The 20,771-nt window shown below is 31.4% G+C and overlaps 1 protein-coding gene across 11 annotated transcripts in view; it reads left to right on the top strand.

Moving 5' to 3' along the window:
* The window catches only part of LOC143045101 (paired box protein Pax-5-like), a 77,344-nt gene that overhangs the window by 20,431 nt on the left and 36,142 nt on the right, over nucleotides 1-20,771 (top strand). For 10 of the 11 annotated variants that reach the window (XM_076217401.1, XM_076217409.1, XM_076217415.1 and 7 more), the window contains exon 3: nucleotides 19,634-19,657. The exons of the other annotated variant lie outside the window; for it this stretch is intronic. In XM_076217401.1, the coding sequence (XP_076073516.1) occupies nucleotides 19,634-19,657 (24 nt within the window). The remainder of the gene's footprint in view (nucleotides 1-19,633; nucleotides 19,658-20,771) is intronic. 11 annotated transcript variants of the gene reach the window in all.

The following is a 20,771-nucleotide window of genomic DNA, read 5'->3' as shown; positions in this document are numbered from 1 at the left end:
GTCAAAATGGTAACTTTAAAATCTCAATTTTCTCTGAAGCTCAATCATTAGTTAAGACTAGTAGTCCAAAGTAGTAACTGTTTAAAAGAGAATCTTCATTGAAACTCAATCCTTACTTTAATACTGGTGTTTGATTAAAGTAGTCAACATTACTACTTAATAATGGCAATATAACTGTTTTCATGGTCAGTGTTTTTCTCTTTATGAAGTCATAAATGGAAACTGTTCGTTCTTATTAGGCTTTGTCCTCTCGATGTACTTTAAATATATTGATGTACAATTCATATCTTATCTCTGAAACTTGTTGGTTGGCCATTTTGAAATTCAGCATGAGCTCATTCATCATCATAACCACCACCATCATCATCACCTATGGTTAATGTTACTTTAATTATGTATTTAGGAGTTAACCGAACTCAAGACAGCAGGGTGATATATGTATGTGTACTCACTTTACTCATAAATTCCTTTTTTACATAATTTACATAATACTATATTGTAAGTGACATATTTGTTGCCATCCGTATACAATCATAGGGTATCAGATTTCACTTTGTCATTGTTAGGATGGAATTTACATGTGTTGCTTCAATTCTATGGGAAGAAAACGAACATTAAACAACTAGAACCTGATATGAGTCTTTTTTTGTACGGATTTTTTATGAATTTGTTTATGATGGTTTGTTTGTAAACCCATCTTCCCTAATTTTGCAAGGTAATTGTGTTTTATTCAGGGTCCTGTCTTAGTAAATTTGGCGTGCGTGTTCTTCGCTTAAAGTTACGGATTTAATTGTTTGAAATCTAGATTGTTTAGAATTTCAGTCTTGTGCAGGTATTTGGGATGGTTTGTTTGCATAGTCTTATCCTTTTGTTGAGTGTATGACCACATCTTGGTTAATATTGCGGTTATTCGCTAGTTTATTTTGCATGCATGCCTGTCTTGACCAGGGTGCATATGCACAATTTGTTTATTTACCTCAACTTCGTTTGTCTGGTCTTGAGCTGGACTTCAGAATGATGTACACATTTTCATATTGATGACTACACATTGATTGTAAAAAACGGAGCTAGTTTTAATTGTTATATTTTAATATACCCTGGCTATTGAAACTAGATAGACTTGAATTGGTTCTTAGATGAGAAAATAAATCTAGAAACTGCATTGTCATTTTTGCTAAACTAAATGACGCTATGACACACAGTGGTCATACACATCTTACCAGTAATTATTTTAAAAATATGATCACACTGATATGGCGCCTGTGTATAACGGAAAAACACAAACATCCCTCAAGGTAAAGTTTTTAAAAAGTTTATCTATTGTATCTGGACAGTATATGGCCATATGTCTTTACTTGGGGCATTATGAATCTTCACTTCTATAAGTGGTATATACTTTATCTTTTATCTCAAGATCTGAGTTGTACCCACAAAGAATGTCATCGCCTGACCTTTTATATAAAGTCATTTGAAGGTTTGATTTTTGATTACTTTCAGTTTTCAATTATCTTATAAGTATTATCTAATTTCTATATGGCAGTAAACATGTACAATGTGATGACTTCCAAGGTTGCAGATATATAACTGTACAAGGATTACCAATATTAAAGTTTGAATGCTTATGTAATGTTTTGAATTTGTCACTTTAAAACCACTAAATAAATAAAACTAATAATCCACAACACTTGGAAACCTCAAATTTATAAGAATGGTTAAAATAGTAATTGCACAATCAACTGAATAGGAATTTCTTTGGTTAACAGTAATGGTTTTCGTTTATATTTTGTGATAGTTCCAGGAGTTTCATTATTTCACCCATTTGTACTTATTTCGAGACCTAAAGAATGACATCTATATCTTAAATGCTGTAATTAGTATCCTTGTGGGTTTTTTGCCACTATTTTAAATGATTTCTACATGGTTATCTAAGGATACACACAGTGGTAATATCCAACCTGCTAACTATGCCACCAATTGCAATATGAATGCAATACCCGTTGCTAGCCTTTTAATGAGTGGGGTGGGGTATCAGATTCATTTCATTGTCATCTGGAACAACAATTTCTGCAAGTTTTTCTAAGCGTTTAAGTTAACATTAAAAAGCCAGCTCCTGGGAACAGTAAAAAGGTGGAATATATTTGTTCCTGTTAGCTCTAAGAGGAAAACACGTTTGTGTCAAACACATACAGCAGTTTTATAACTGCATTTTATGGCACAATCAATTTACTTCCATTTAGTTCTTGTTAGAAAAATAACACAATTAGTTTCTTTCTTGGTAGCTTATTGTATTCTGTCCTGAACTTAAATGTCCAGTACGATAATCTTTTTTTTATCGATATTCAATAATCCAGAACTTCCTGACCTGTCTTGGCTTCCTTTAAATTGATATGAGTTATTAAAATTCTATAAAGATCTCAGCTCACAAGTCTTACTGCGTCATTTTGCGAGTAGTAGTTCATTGCATTGTTGTGAAGTCGCACTCGTTAATGAATGGAGGGTTTTACTTTATTACAATTAAAATTGTTATGTCAATTTTCGCTTATTTTATAGAATAACAAAGTCCATTTGTTAATAGCACCACTGATTGCTTAAATTCCATTCCTAATATTTTTGTTGTCGGAGAAGTGGGAAGAATAGTATTGGTCAAAGTACCGATTTGTAAGAATGTGTATATACAAGTTGATTTACGCTGACACTATCAGGATGGTTTTTCTATGCCAATGAATGGTATAAAGCTTGATGATTATTTTGCAGAGAACCAAACAAGCATTCATTTATTTAGGCAGCTTCAATTTGACTTTTATCTTCGCAGTCAAAGAATGAAGTGACTTGTTTGTCCAATTCCCTGGTCATATGTCTCTGAGTACATACAGTCATTGTAAAATACTGGTTATTCAATGCATGTCATCTAACATCAGAAATAATAATTATCAACAGGGTCATTCATATGGATTTAATATATTAAAGGTTTTGTAGGCATCATTTGTTTTTGCGACCACCTCTATCTACACCTCTAATTTTGTCTAGTTCCTTATCAATAAATTGTATAGTGGCCAATGGTTGTTTTATATTGCAAAAGATATATTCACTTCATGTTGCCTTAAAATCAGAAATGAATAGTAGTACTTTTTTTCACTCTTTTGCATTTGAACATATATTTCATGCCACCATTGATACATCACTGATAACTAAAGTCACTAGCATTCACAAAGACAAGAGTAGAACCCATGCAACAACTACTTTGGGTTGCCTAGCAAGACAGATTTTACTGCCAGTATCAGTTTAATTTATTCACTTCAAGTTGCCTTTTTAGAAAAGAATACGATCCTATATAAAATATGTACACATTTTGCTTAGGCGTTCGTTGTTAGTTTGTCACCGAATTCTGCATTTGAATGTCCATTTGATATCGTTTGCTTACATACTTTGTAATTCGACATGCTTTGTCCCTGTGTTATTGTATGCTAGTGACTCTAATGTTGAGTCATATGTCTATATAGTGGCATGTTAACGTTATGTTATGTTACTTTTTCTGGTGTCGGTTTTCGTTTACAATTAGTTTATGAAAGTCTAGCCGGTATAGTTTTGAATTAGGTCATTTTGATATGACGAGATTTCATTTTTGTATTCATTTGGTAGTTAAAATGTTTGGTAAGGAATTTCAGTTCTGACCCAATAAGCCATTATTCTATTTTATATTATCCGTTAAACCCACAACCCAAAGTTTTTTTTAAACATTTTTAATAGCCGGTTTACCAATTGCTTATATAGCTGATATGGCTTTCTTGACAATACCTTGCAGTTATACATCTATAAACAAACAAAGATTTAGCTACTGACTCAATCAATAAGAACAAATTCAAGCTGACATGTCAATATAAAAAACCATGCAGCAGTCTTATTTCATAATCGCCATTCACTTCTACAAAGTTTGTTAACGTTGATGAATAGTTCAATATTTGATTACAGTATTTGCTTACTAGTTGTCAGATGAAACAAAGACAATATTTGGTCTGAGTAAACATATTCTTCGCATGCTTACATTGAAATAGATATTCAAATATAGGAGGACGGGGGAAGTGAAACTAAAACACAATCGTTAATAGAACTTGGCATGCAAACATTATCAGACTTGTCGGAATAGTAAAGTGTAGATATCTCCAAGGAATAAAATAGACGATTAAAGTAGAAAACATAATTACAGTGATGATCATCTTCAGGTATTGTCTTATCAATAATGTATACCTGTGCCGTGATTACCTGTCCGCTATATTCAACACTTTCTCCAAAAGGACAAAAAAACATGTTTGAATATGTTTTGTTGGTAAAAGAACGTCGTTTGTTTTGCTTGATATGACGGAAGGATATAGTTTAGCAACGAAAGTTTATAATGAATTTGGAAGTCTTCATGTGGACAGCTTCTATATATGCATTGACATTGCATAAGTGTAGTATTATGTAGTCTCATTTTAACAGACTCTTTTTACCAAAATGTTTAAATTTATAATTACATCATTATATGTATGCTTTGTCATTTTATCCAGTAAAAAGTGCATAGTCTTCCGAATGATTTTCAAAGAAGCAATATCACATCTTTAGCTGGAAAGTCTTGAATGCTGTTGAGAGTTCAGATTCAGAATAATTTTGAATTCATTTACATATATCCCATAGTCACCAGTCTACTTTTACTAAAGACATTGTTACCTACACGACTTATACACACACATATATATTACATGATAGTCTATGCATATATCTTATATAAAGCTACATAATGCGGGCTTAGTCCATTGTCCCCATCCCCTTAAATCATTTGAAAAAATATATATCCAAAATTACTGCAATACAAAATATATCTTCACAGTTTTCTCTTCTCTACTCAGATTAGCTTTTTAAGCAAGCATCGACCATTTAAAAAAAAAATAATCATCCTAGCTATTTCTACATCTGTTCATTTATGCATTCAACAACTTGATTACTGCAATTATTCCAATAATTGGAAAGTAAGACCAAAAAGAGAATTACAAAAGCAAAACACAATCAGTATATTTGTTTTCTTGAAAATATCTACACATTTTTGTAACCAAGAAACAATGCGTACTGTTTTGATATAATGTTTCATTCCTATTGCATTGTGGTTTCCGTTTAGATATATAGAAAACTGTTAATTTTCATGGATAGCATCAACCTTTTAAGGGTTGGTGACAATTCATTATTAAGATATAGTCAACATTGGTTTTAAATGATGCTCCACATGGTATATGCTTAGTAGATACATGCCAATCATTACTTACGCTTACAGCTCATTACAATACCAGGATTAAAGTGAAGTATGCCACTCGTGCAGTTCAAAGACTCATTAGTGGTGTTAAAATCTGATCAGTTGAAATTCCAAAATAGAAACAAAGTTGAAGAACACTGAAAGGCTAAAAATAAAACTGAGCCAAATATGACGTAGGCCCTTTATGCCTGGAGTAATGAAGAAGATTTTCTTTAGCAATATAAGGCTGGTGGTATCTTCTGGGACTATATATTACCAGTAACCTGCAGTATTATCAACCCAATGGCTGGAAGAGGTAATCGCATAAGCTATTAGGCTTACATTTAAAACGGCATGCAGATGCCCTTTTCGTCTACATAACTTACACAGGACAATTGGTAACAGGGGCTTCTCACTATACTACTGATGGTTACACAACACCTGTAAGCAATGCAATGTTTACAGTCATAAGCCATAATCATACTGAATCGGTTGTTATATTGAGAATCATAATACATAGTTCATTACTCGACACAGAGTTAGTTTTAACTCTCTGTGTATCCTTACTTCATATAGAATCAATGATATGGCATTATTTTAAATATTCAACGTAGACATTACCAATAATCCTCAAAAGAGTCCATGTTACAGACTGTCATTATCCCATACAAAGTCACTGATTTCAGACATAACTCTTTATCCCATCGGAGGTCCGTGATTATACAGACATTATCATGCTCTCGCAGAGAGTCATTGATATCATCCATAAGCATGTCGATGGATTAAATATAATTCCTTACCCCATACGAATTATATGCTTTTAAGCTTCATTAGGAGCCAATGACTACACACTCTTTACCAAATTAAGAGTCGATAATTGCAGACATAATTCGTGTTCTTATATATTAAAGTTATTCGTTTCCCATTAGGCCTAAACGAAATAATACGTGCTTCAAATAATTGTACAATAAGTGAGAAACTCCAGTACAAAAAAGACCAACAGTATAGATACAAACTGATAGTAAATATGATGCATGTTGACTATATTTGGCTATACTTTTGGTCCATTTTGGTTTGATCAGCTCTTCAAAGTTTGTTTCGGGTTTTGGATTTTCCGATATTTAGGTCTCGAACATCATTGAAAACATTAATTGTCAAAATGCGCATATGCATGGTTGAGTAAAATTGGTATTTTATTGTTATTTGCCAGCAGAAGACTAGTTGCTACAGACTGAAGTCAGTGACACTATTTGTATGAGTAATTAATGGTAATGTTAGTCTTTTTTTGGCTTATTTTCAGAAGGGCTATGTCTGTATAATCACGGACCTCTGATGGGATAAAGAGTTTTGTTTAAAAAAAAATCATAAGCAACATTAGCCCAAAAATATGAAAATAATGCAAAAGAAAAAAATCGTTGGGGATATGAAAAGTTTTAGGTCGAAACTTATATTATACACTTGTATTGAAACAGGGCCAGTCTAGTGGAATCTCCAGATTAAAAGAAATCCTTTGAACTGTTAAACTTAAAAGTTATATTACATGTATTATTTTAGCTGTAATTGGCAAAACCTTTCGGATTCTATGGTCATTAATAAACAACCTTTTTTGTTTTGTTCTTTTAAACTGCTTTGATTCGAGAGTCACTGGTAAGTCTTTTGAAAACAAATGCGCGACTGGCGTTCACGGTTTGAAAAATCTGGTATCTATATAATCAGTTTATATTTAACATCATAACAGTTCAGTGACATGCATAACGCCTGCCATTTTGAGACTGTTTCCCTAGCGTTCAGGAAATAAAACAGTATCAAATCAAATGCATGTATATGATTCAATCCGAATAGGTGTATGTATGTATACACATATATATGATACAATTAAAAATGTATGATTGGTAATAAGGCTTACATAGAGAGAGATGGCAATTTAATTTGATCCTGCTTAGTCATTGGAGATATTTTTATTGGCAAAGGTCTTTACAAATTTTACTTGCAACTAATTATCCCCATACACCACACGGAGGGCAATAAAAAGACTTATTTACATAATTCAAAAATAACACACCTTTACTCCAAATAGACCTTTAGAAACTGGTAGACTTTTAATTTTATTTTATGAATATGATGTTTTAAATCGAGAGAACACATTTAAATCTAATGGCATATGTGAATTAAAGAAATCGAAATTATAACACGAATTTTCTTTTGTGGACAATTTTGGTACATGTTGATGCTTTTAATATTAACTGTAAATTATACAACCCATTTGCCATATTTTAGGTTTTTATTGAGCATTTGTATTTTATTACTTTTGTAACACTTTGCCAGTGATATATACGTTATTATGTAGGCTATATCTGGGTTAGAGATGATAGAATCGTGTTTTTTAATATAATATTCAAAATTCAGTTTTATGAAGCTTGATTGATAACTTTGCCTATGATTTGGTCTCGTTTCAACAGGATGGTAAACTGTAAATTAGGTTTTTGAATTCTTGTAATGAGATACTTAAAAATGTCCTGTTGTTGGACATTTTTCCTCGCAAAACTTTTATTATTTAGATTTTAGCTCAAATGGTATGCATTTTTGATGATTTTTTGGTTTGTTTGTTAAACAGACTCCTTAATTTTAAAATTATTCAAAAGGTTCGGATTTCATTAATTTAACGATTTTCACAAGCGTATATAGAACACATAAAAACGAAATATATTTTATTTATGCCCTAGTTATTCATTTATGTTGGGTTTTTCAGTCTTTACAACACCTTGTCAAAGTATACAATTACTAGGTTTTAGTTGGTATATTTACTGAGTTGTAGGGATTTCATAAAGCTTTCAATGTGAGGATGAAGAATGGAAAGAGTTTCAGGTTACAGATATTATCAAGATATTTACTATAAAATGATAAAGAAAGCTCTAAATGACACAATGGAGCATTCCTTAAATAGTCAATGTTTAGAAGTAGAATTAATTGCCCTGAAAGGAAGTTGACCATTTTGCAAAGAGGGGCGTACCAGGGGAAAACCAATGTTTGTTTCCATAATTTGCAAACTTTTTGTACTATTTAAGAAATAGTTCTTGACATCCTTGTTTTTCCTCGACTAAATTGCATAGCCGATCCAAATCGGTGCTATGGTAGTGGTAGTTGTGAGGTCAACATTTTTTTTCCTTTGTTAGGTTAATGTCAGTGAAACCACAAATGACGTTTGGTTTGCATGCAATTGTATTAGCCATGGCACAAGAAAATTATTTGGTCCTGCGCCTTCATTTATGTTCTATGGCCTTTGATACCTTTGTATAGTTTTAGATTATGTCAGTTTAAGGGGAACCACTCATCATAAGTCAAGACTATTTGGTATGCAGTTGTCGATTTTAATTTCAATATTTGGTTTACACTATTGGAATTTTATACAGGCGAGACATACATGTTTCTCTGTGTCAACAGTGTATGTTTATTAATAGGTTTATATTTATGTTATATTGAATATTCGTTGAATAATTATACTTAAAACCTAGAAGTTGTTTTACAGTTATCATTAGCATGTCAACACTGAGGTTGCAAGTTCGAACCCTGTTCATGGCAGGTGCCTTTGACTATGATTGCATATATCCTTTCGACGGTCTGTTGTTCTCTTCTTGTACTCTGCCTTCTCCTGTCAATAAAAAAAATGGCCACGCTGGAATTAGCGTTAAACACCTATCATTCAATCATTTTTCGGACCTCTACATCGACAAATTTAGAAAAGTCTGGTTAGCATGTTTAGTACACGTGGACTTAGGACTGGTAAAAGTATTAAAAAAACGAAGCAATCAAGAAAATCCAACAAATTATAGAACCATACCACCTAATGGAATTTGCATAATTGTTTTTAAGTGAAGTGGATATGTTTGATTTTGTTTTGCTTTGAGATTATTTGTACAACAGAAAAAAGACAGCAATAGTAATTTGAAAAAAAATGCTGTAAGTTTTTAAGAATTCCAGGTTTGGTGTGACAGTTAGCGTCCCGATTCTGCTTTATTTAGTTGAAAAGGATAATTGCAATTTGTCGACAATTTAACATCTTATGTCCTGGTAAATCTTAAAAAAACGTGTTATTGATTATGTGGGATGTTTATGATTAAAATGCATGACTTGTTACGAGAATTTTATCTCATGGGGCTTTCATCCCGAAATAGCTACTAAATATTAATGTGTTAAACTTTTTTCATCAAAGTTTTAACGTTTATTAGTAGTTATTTATTTAGAAATATATATTTTACGATATACTTTATAAAGAATTTAAAATAACCATTAAGGTAAAAACGTAGGTATCGCAAACTTTGATCAAGAGCGTGACGCACACATACCTTCGCAAATATAGATACATATCTTCAAAGTCCAGACCATTAGGGAATCCAAGTTTTATACCTTTCAATTGAAGATGTGTCATACTAGGTTTAATGGACGAAATTCGATTTTTCTCCTTTTAAAATATTAGTTATGTTTTTAATTTGTTTTCTCGTTCAAAGAATACCTGTTCCATGTGCGATTGTGGCGATTGTGAAAAGTGTTTCGAGCCTTTGTCTAAATTATACATATCTGATATAAAATAAAACGTTAAAACACTTTTCCATTGACAATAACTAGATGTATTTATTTTTAGATCGATAGATGTCTCAGTACGTTTGATGGTCACTTTGAAGATAAAAAAAAAGCAAACTATCTTATCTTTCAAATTAATTGAACGCTTTGTTATTTTTATAATATATGTATGGAACATTACTAAAAAATACGAATATCTTGAATGATCTTCAACGAATACATTCGGTCACAATCTGTTTTAACCAACATGGCCAAAAAGCAAAGAAACTATTGCTGTTGTTGTTTTAGAATGGGGTATCACCGCCAACACGTTGAATTTACCGGCTTTTGGTGCTTGAACTTTAGTAACCTGTATATAACTTGCGAGCATTAAACTTTACATACACCATAGTCATCATAGTTGATCAATTTCATCATATTTTATGAAAACTTATTCGTGTCTCTGCAATATTATATATGTTTAATACAGGTTTCCTTTAAATATATGAAAGTCATAAAGTTTCTCAAATTTACCTTCTCTTTGCCTTTCAGATTTCTTGTAGGGTTTTAGTAATGTACAAGGTGTAGCATTAGAAATGATAAGATCAAAATTAAAATAAACAATCTGATAAGAGAGGCATTCATGAAGGAGTTTTCAACGGAGACAAAAAAAAAATAAAAAACGAATGTCTCCTCTCGATTTAAATGTTGAAGAGTCTCGTTTTGTTTTCGCTTGCATCGATTTTTATACCATAGCTCTACATGTTTCTTTTTACACTTCGTTGGAAATTATAGCTGCCATATTCACCAATTTTTTCGTGCATGTTATTCTTTTTTGTTCGTATTCATTGTTTCGGCAAAGCAATCCCCTCAATATAAAACATCTTGCATTTTAGCTTATTCAAAGGTCTTCAAGCTTCTACAGTCATGCTGAGATTATTAAATACAAAAACATACTACTATTCCTGATCAAAATGAAATATGAACTAAAGATCTTATTATTCATTTTGATTATTTTTGTTTTGTTTATGTTTTAGTTTTTGTTATGTTTTTGAATTTCAATTTTAAAGGTAGACAATGGCGGAAATATTGACATCAATATTTTATTCAAATTATTATCATTGATTTAGTTTTATTTGTAATTTTTACAGAGGCATAATGTTACATTGAACCGTATTTCGTGTATCAATTTACCTGTTTTGAATGTTTTAATGTTCATATTCTGTACCATACATATTAATGTCCTCTATATCGATCTTACATCAGTTAAATTCAAATACATCAAAAATATTGAATACAACTTTTCAAATATTAAATACGAAGAACTAACAAACTCAGTGCAGGTACTGTTGTCGTAATTGAACATTTGTATACCTTTCGGTGTTCTTTCATAACCTTCTTAAGCCTAAAACTTGAATAAAGAATATCACACATACAGCACAAAAGATCTCAGATTCGATAGCGCTTTGGTCGATAATTTGATTTTTTTTTCAAAGTCGATACTTCCTATGACCCACATTATTTACTGAATTATTTACATTTAACTGGCTTCCATTTTGTTACTCATTGTTTGTTTTCCTCACTCTTGTCTTCTGTTTTTGTGCAAGGGAACATGTTGACCTGTACTTTTATACCTTTTTATTTTTCAATAACGAAGTTATACAACGTCTTGTTGTTCTATTTGTATAGTGTTTGTGTTGTTGGTTTTTCTCCTCTCTTTCAAACGATCGATTTGATATTAAAATCCTACAAGTGCTGGTCTCTATATTTTTCTCTTTTATATATTGTTGAATACTTTCAGTCAACAAAGCAAATTCTAAGTTTAAACAGTGAGTGACTTGTCTCTTTTCCATTAGAGTAGTTTTGTAGTATTTCGAGGCGTTCAGGTATAACATGTGCTATTTTTGCATATCTCAACTCATGGCTACAGACGCTCATGACTAGCAGACCGACAAACGGCAATTTTCTTGAATGAAAATATTTATACATTGATCATTGTGATTGGTATATTAACCTTGACATAGGACAAGGTCTGTAGCGGATTAGATATGTACTTATTTAAAACCACAGTGCAGCTTAAACTCCGGAATTTATTTGGACCGTGGTTAACTTTGATTGTTTTTCGTTCGTTCACATTTTTTTTCAAAATTCTTTTTTGGCTTTCTTTCTTTCGAATTTCATTTGAAATATAACAGGGATTACAGTTTGATTAATTTTTTCCATTTAAGGTTTGATACGAGTATTTCAGTTTCTTTACAGAAACAAAATGGAACCAAATCGGAATCCATTTTTAGTTGCGTTTCACCTTTCCCGTCAGGATAATCCTGTTCGTTTTCTATCGCTGTGATAAGCAGATTTTCTACCCTGCTTTCAAAAAGAAAATCCACCTTTAAAACTCTTTCAACTGACTGAAAAGGAAGTATTTTTCCTATAAAATTGACTAACCCACCATTACGCTTCTAGATTGAAATTACAAATTTTAATTACTGGAGCAGAAAAGCAAAGTCGATAACTCGACGTGGTCTTATTCATCCAAGCTGACAAGAATAAATGTATGTGTGCGAAAATCACTTTCAAACTGTTTGTATTCATTAGTTTGTTTCACAACGAATTTACCTGCCATGTTGCCATGGCAACAGGTATTAGCCTTTTTACCACCTGAGGTGACACTGTCAATTTTTCTTTTGGTATAGATCAGTTTCATTTAGTGCATGCCTTCAAAACGTAAAAGTGAACAGGATAGCTATTTAAAAACTCCGCCGATATTTTTGTATAGAAAACTGCAAATTTTGTTGTGATATTTTAACAACTGAGTAGCTTAATTATTTTTATTGAATATAGCACGCACTTTTGATTAAGTTTCTTTTAATTTGTCTTTGTTGTCTGACGTAGTTCATCGTTTAACTTTCAGCTATTATAAGTAAATAGGTGAATTCGTGATGTATCGAAACACACCTTAGTTTTCAAGCTCAGTTCTGTCTAGTTATTGTTCTTATTTTTAGATGGATCGCTATTATCTTGGCAAGTGTGATTGATACTGACGGGTCACTTTTTTGTATCTATATAATATATGTTAGGGGAAAAAAATGTAGATAAAACAATGAATTACTAAAATTAACACGGAGAAAATTGCAATGATTTGTTCCTTAGGTAAGATTTTTTTTAATTCATATTTCTTTCCACATTTATCTCTATGATCCCATCTAAGAATAGCGCAGAGGTTTGAATGTTGATTAAATATGTGACTGAAGTATAGATACTATGAATTAAAAGGGAGATGTTTATTCAAGAGAATTAGAAAGTGTTTTAAATATCAAGATATGCTTCACCGTGAATTTTTTTTCTATACAAAGAAAACTATTTGGATAAATTGTACAAAAAGCTTTCATCACATCCCAAAATTGGGGGAAAATATACCTACGAGGATTACAGGGGTTGTGGGAAAAAGGTCAATGTAAAAGGTCAATGTAAAGTAGCTACCCAAAAATACAAGTTGGTCAAAATATGTATGAATTGTTATGCATTTCATGGTGTAACCTTTCTGATGAGGAATTATATTTAAATTTTAACAATGTTCCTACTAAGTAGAGGATTTGTGCCAATTACCCATTATTATATACCCCTGTTTATTTTATAAAGTTTTAATACCTGTCATTCGTCCTTGAGAGTTTGAACAAACAGTTCCATTATTATATTTCTGAATTTAAAACCGATATTTGATACCATGTTTTAACTGAACAATAAAGTCACGAATATTTTTAAATATGTTTTTATAACTAACAGGTAAAAATCTATCGTAATGTGATCTGTATTTTCAGTAAACAATATAAAGTGTATACAGTTCAGGGGTAGTATTTGGTGGCAAGGGGTTTTTCTGTGTGTGTGTGTGTGTGTGTGTGTGTGTGTGTGTGTGTGTGTGTGTGTGTGTGTTTTTTTTTATAACAAAACTCTGTCGTTTCAAGAAAAGAATGGGATCAGTAAATAATGTTTAGGTCTTTGGAATTTTATACCCCTTATGTACCTCTGTATTGACTTAAACTTCAAATATAAAAGTACAGTTTTTGCTCACAGTTGGTCTATGACACGTGGGTTTTAGCAGTTTCTTGGATATTTTTTAGATTGTATACTTTTTTCTCCCGGTTTTGGTTGGGTTCATGTTGCTCAGTATTTTGTTTTCTATGTTGTGGATTTGTGGTGTTGTTTGTCTTTTGGTATTTTCCCTTCTTTTGCCAAGGCGTTGTTAGTTTGTATTCGACTCAGTTTGAATGTCCCTTTGGTATCTTTTGCCTATCTTTAAGAAATTAAAGATTATGTATACGAACTCTTTTTTAATAAATTATGTATTTTGTATCTTACTTCCATACCTTTGGGAATTTTGGATTTTGGAATACTTGAAATGGTGATATGGTTCTTTACTGAATGAAAATGTAAATCAAATTATATTTTACATTACAATGACGTGTTCATTAACATAATTTCAAACAACATTCGATTTTACAAACATCTGAACTTATATACACATATGCATGTCCTACTTGTTAAAACCACCTGTAGAAGAACATATATTTGTACAATATATATGTTTACATTGTTCAAGTTATTGAACTCTTCGTCAAAGAATCTGAGTCAGCCAGCGGTACAAGGAAACGCAGAGTTTGTTATGGTTTGCGCACTGCTAAGCGTAAAAGGTCTAGATATTATACAAATAACTGTATGTTGAAGGCCATGTTCACTCATTGCTTCGCTTGTTCGACAGGTTACTCAAGGCCATGTTAACTTGTTGCATGAGTAGTCGGTGGTTATTTACAAATGATTCGCGGATTATACAGACATTTCACACTCCACCACAATCCTATTGTAAACAAATATTGGTACTCGTTGCACAATTGATTTAAATAGCTTGTATTTCCAATAGTTAAATCTGTATATTGGTTTTCAAGAGTTAATGCCCTTTGACTAGTAGTAGCTGAGATCATTTTGATTTTTTTAGTATATCGTACTTGCTATTTGTGTATAGTTAAAATAAGATGATTTTAATGGTCTCCTGAAATTGAAATAAAAAATCAATGGTTTTATACTTCTATTGACTTGAAAGATATTGACTTGAAAGATAATGCTTATCCATAGTTGCTATCAAATATTGAAGAAATAGTGTTTGTGACAATCATACCATGCACATCTTATTTTTATGTTATATAGCCTTTTCAATAACTCTTTCGATACGAAAAGAGGAAGGATATACAAGCAAAAGCCATATATCGTAAAATTGACAATAACATAGTCACAAAGTTAACGAAAAAAGAAACAGTTCCAAAAATTTTTTTGGCTGTGTCTCTGACAAGTGGACATAATCAAATATTCCGATAATGGTCAAGTTTATACGACTGAGAAAAACTTGTGAAAAAGAATGGAGATAAGCAGAAGTATTTCTCGTTTAATATCTTATACATGCTTTGTCTAAAATATTCAGAGAGTCCCAATAGCTCAATATCTAAAGAAAATGTTATAAGCTGACATACCTTTTGAATTCATTGAAAAGCTTTCTAAGATATTGTACTTTAAAATGTCATTATAATTTGATTCTCCATAAAGAAATACTAGTAAGGAGATGTGGTACGATTTCCAATGAGACGACTTACCACAAGAGTTCAAATAAGAAGATATCAGCCATTACAATTGGTTCTCCAGTCCTGGTATTGTTAAGCATGCACTTTAACATACATTTGGTATATTTCTGTTACCATATGGTGTGTTTCATTGAAGTAGAAGTAAACGCGATGACGTATTTGACGTTCAATTCTCTTTACCGGATATTTTTTTTGAAAAGAGTATTAAAAAACAAAGCCTCTGTCAGAGGGAATCGTGAGAAAATGACAAAGAGAAGAAAATTAATCAACACGTTAGATTGTATGATATCTTTCAACAATCAAATCTGTTTGAGAGAGATGTTGTTTTTCAGAAAAACAGCACCGGATTTGAAACTTTGTGTATGAAATAATCGAAAAGTTAGAAATCTACTTAGTAAATTATTAAATACTGCTTGACAAAACTAAAACTGTATTATACTTTAGAAAATGGATCGATATGAGTTATCAATAGTACCCCAGTAGTTTTAATTAAGGTATCACTAGGTGTTAAAACGTAAGCGGATTAGACACTATATAATTCCGTTTTATGTGAAGGGTGGTGTTTTGGTGCATTATAATATATACATGGATAATAAAGATCTCCTACCCATGTTACATAATTGAACGATGATTGGTGTCTAAACTTGAATTATATGGATTTTGCTCATTCTTGAAGGCCATAGGGTGACCTATAGCTGTTTGAACTTCTACGTCATTTTGGTCTCTGGTGGCGAGTTGTCTCACTGGTAATCATACCACATCCTCTTATTTTTATTTGAAGAAGGCCAACGTCCTGTATTTGTATACCCGATTCTTCGTCTAATAGAACACATTTTCTTACAACTAGACGTTTGATAATTGAATTTGTAAAACACTTGATAGGTCAATTGTATCTTCTAAAAAAGTTGCCCAACAACAATAATGTATGCCTTACCATTCAACATGTTTTACATTGTAACTGACTTTGCACGACTAGAACTTGCATGTCTTTCTATCATTGGCAAAGTACCGGTCAGTTACGTGCCGATTTGACGTCCATGTGACATAACCAATAATCTGGGTATATTTTTGTCTTCATCTTTAAAAGATCTAAAATGATTACGTTTGTCCTTTTTCTGCTGTATATTACTAGTTTTCTTATATCAATAGCTACGCCAGTGCATCCTTTGTTTGTTCTCTACTATTCAGTTGTGGCGGTACACACTTTTATTGTATAGATCTTTGGGCGGAATCCAATTCTGTCGGATGATTTACTTATATTTTATAGTTTCAATCAAATATTTCTGCTTTGAACTAGTTTTCAGAACACCTTGGAGCATTTCTATACGGAGATTCAAAAGCTTATTATCTTGTCCTTGTATGACAAGCTGATTCCCCGTTAGAAGACAACGTGTACACATGTACTTAAACCTGCCCCAGCTCTCTCATGAAAGGGTCGTAGTTAGCCATACAAGGGATCAGTTTAAAGAAACAGGAAGTGGTATAAGATGGGCTCAAATGTGAAAACTTTGAAATTTTGAGTTTTGTTTTAAAAGTGAACATTTTCTATACGTGTTATATTATATCAGTAACTAATATTAAAGATTATTATGGCAGTTTTTAATGAATGTAATACACAACTATAAATAACATGTAATGATAAATATAAGTATATGGATTGAGGTTATATTGTTGCCCGGGGGGTCTGTCAGATGTCCTGTACATCTATCACTTCGTCACTCATTTTGATGAATAATTAAGTTCTTAAACCTTTGTACAAGGTAATCGGCTCCAAAATTATTCACCTTGCATTATACTTACATGTTGTGTATGAAGTTGTTTGTCTTTCTCTTTGTTTATTCAATTGAAATATTATTTGCACATGGCTCTTGATACACATCTCGTATATCAATTTTCTCTGTTAACTTGTATTTTACAGGGGAAAAGATCTTAGTACGTGCATTCTTTTGTCGCGCAGTCTTATATCCTTAGTTTTACCAGAGAAAAGAAATACATTTTCAATCTATGGCAAATGTGTAATGATTTTGAATCATTGTGATAGTTATTTGGTCTTTCTAGTCTTTTTTTCTGGGTGTATTAAACCGTCCAAAGAAGGACAACTCCCTGAGCAGTTGTTTAGCTGTTAAATTATGTGAGAACATGTTATGAATATTTAATTATATCATTGAAAATAAAATCTTTCACATGCGGGTTTTTGTAAATTTTGTAAAGTGCTATAAAATGTAAAATCCCACCACAAAAGGCGTTAACAGCATTTTAATCAACTCTGATTATCAATTTTGACTGCATTAAAAAAGATTTTATATTTCGATAAAGACCATATTTATATCATAAAGCGAGATTTTCTTTTGGCAGAAACATACACAGCATGATCCTGTCAAATTTTAATGGAATACGACTGTCTTTGTTACAGATATTTTCATCAGATTCTAATGTGTCGCCTCGAGCTTTTATGTATCCAAAATATAAACATAAAAATCTTCTGAAAAACGATACATCATGACTTTAATTTTGACCACATAGAGTGAAGTTGAAGAAATATAAACCTCCGATAAACCTCTACGTGTATGGGTGGGCAGTAAAATGATAGAAGAACTCAAAAATACAAATTCTCATGAATTAAATAGGCAGACGCAGATTTATTTGAAAATCTGTTTTTTAATCTTTCTATTTACAAGAAATGTACATGATTATGATAAAAGTGACATATCATGCTATACCTCATTCTTTTTTATGATTTTAACTTGTGAAAAACGCAGTGTAAATATATTGTGTCTGTCAGTTGAATTTTAAGCATGTGCAAGAAATATTTCATACGGTATATATTTTGTATATTTTCAAATTGTTAAAGGTGTACTAGATTCAATAAAATTCCCTCTTTGTCAAATCTCTTCCTCGCATTATGATACTGCTTGTACGAGTTTTTGTGTAAACCCCCCCCCCCTTTCTCTCTCTTTTTCCAATTGTAAATGTGAATCCTTTTCGTACAAAATAAAGGTCAAATTTATAAGCTCGCAAATTTCTCTTTGTTACATATAGGACTATGAATATTTTTGAAATGTATGTGCCCCACCCCAAATGTTTTTCATTAAAAGAAGGGCAGGTGGAAATTTGTTCACTTTGAAATCATTGGCATGTGTTATCGAAAGAAAAAGGTTGGTGATGCAGCTTATATTCCATTTTTCCGAGTTTTAAATCTGATAATTTTTGTGGTTGCTTCAAATACATCTTCGCATTTAAAATATTAAGATCTATTGCGGGTGGCACTGAAATTTTATTTTAGATAAATAGACATTTTGACTTATTTCACAATGACTAATATTGTTTTTAAAAAGATTATTTATTAATTTCAGAATAACATTATTGATCAAATCTTATTATTTGAAACTATTTGAATGAAACAATATGACCATTTTGCATTTATTGACATACCACTAGAAAATTGACCCAGGGTTAGATCCGGTATACACTAAATGACTGCGATATCGCGTGACTGTGTCCTATCCTGTGGTTTCGGATTCCAAATCTCAATTACTTCGTATTTTCGGATTTGTTAAAGAATAGTCAATGAAAATAATTTAATACGAGTTTTCATATTTTGTTGTTTTGTTGTAGCTTATTTTTAATTTCCAAATATTTAATTATTTTCTTATGTTTTTTGGTTCTCATATTCTATTTTGTTTATTTTTACCGCCTCGATCTTTGTTACTTTATTTTTTAAACTATCAAGTAAATAATGAATGTATGATATTTTTTTATATATCACAAATGAGATGTTTCATTTTTATTGAGTGCCCACAATCTGTCATGAATATGTGATATATAAACCTTTGACTTTGTTTTCGACCAATTATCGTATTCATACTCAATATACAGTTAACTCCGCCTTTGTCATATGTGGGCGGATACAGAGGCGGAGTCTTTAAGCCGTCAGTTGATAACCAATTTGTTTGTGTTTATGTTATGTTAATCATGTCTAAAAGGTTGCAACCCACTTTTATTGCAAATATTTCATGCGAGAACAGCAAAAAATATATATTTGATGTAATAAATTTGTCCATTGTGAAATTTAAACATGTAAAAAGAAACAACTTTCCCTGTCATACAGATTTATGTTACAATTTTATGTGTATTTAATATTCATCATTTAAATGATGCATGATTTTTAATTTGAAAATTTTCATTTTAGAATTCGGTGAAGATAGCGTTTTTGGTATGTGAAATTTGTTTATTATTATTTAATACTTTAACGATTTGTTTACCCCCTCCTTTACGCACACACCTAGCAATACATGTACAGTGCATGCCATATGTGAAACACACCATTCCTATCTAAAAAAAAAAATAATGCATTTCTTTGCTACAAACTTTATTTACAAATAATGTTCTTCAGATTTAAAATTGCTTCATTTTTAAGAGTTTTTTAATTGAAAACTGTTTCTTAAAACATCTTGCAATGCTAGTTAGTGAAGCAGAAATGTTGATATTAAAAGTCATTTTAAAATACTTAAAATTATCAAGTATGCCATTAACTACAAATTGCCTCAGATCAATACATGTGTTTTAATTAAAATACTACCAGATGATAAACGACTTCAATAAATACATACCCGAAAAACAATTTTATTGAAAAAGTAGTTCTTTTATGAATTTAGAAATAAAAACAAACATCAAATATTCGAAATTTAAACCATTGAGATCATTAAGTCACTAAAACGTTAGTTCGTTAAAAACATTAAAATATGAGAAATATTATGCAGATTTTAAAGAATCAAATTGCTGCATTAGATCGTTAAGTCCACAACATTAGTAAAATTTTCAGATAATTTTTCAAACATTAATCAAGTACTTGCAAAGCAGAAAATAATGTAATTACTGCAATCGGCGGTGCGGTTCGTTGCACTTATCAAATCTGTCGCGCGAGGTGAGAATTTAATGGGAGCAAAAGCAAAATTTTCGCCTTAATGCCCAGATATTTTACAACAAACCTAATAATCTGTAATGGACACCTCATTACAAATGTAACGGTTTGAAATAAAACCAAACTTTGATTAAAACATGCCCCTATATTTAGATTTGTTGTTAACACATGGCAAAATAACAGAATTCTTGTTGGACTTTAAATTTAATCAGTCTTCCTTTTACTTTTATTTATTTAACCATTCTTCAAATTGCTGGTAAACTGAATCATTTAACTAAGAAACTAGTTTAATTAAGGTTCGAATAACATTAAATTTAGGGGATTCAGTACAAGACGTTATATAATGCATAAATGTTTTTAAAAAGAATTTAAAAAAAAAAATAGAATTGTATGTACCCACCACCCA

Source organism: Mytilus galloprovincialis, chromosome 9, assembly GCF_965363235.1.
Source record: "Mytilus galloprovincialis chromosome 9, xbMytGall1.hap1.1, whole genome shotgun sequence".
In the NCBI taxonomy this organism is placed as follows: domain Eukaryota; kingdom Metazoa; phylum Mollusca; class Bivalvia; order Mytilida; family Mytilidae; genus Mytilus; species Mytilus galloprovincialis.
The sequence above is the reverse complement of the archived record's forward strand: the minus strand, read 5'-3'. Positions and strand labels throughout refer to the sequence as shown.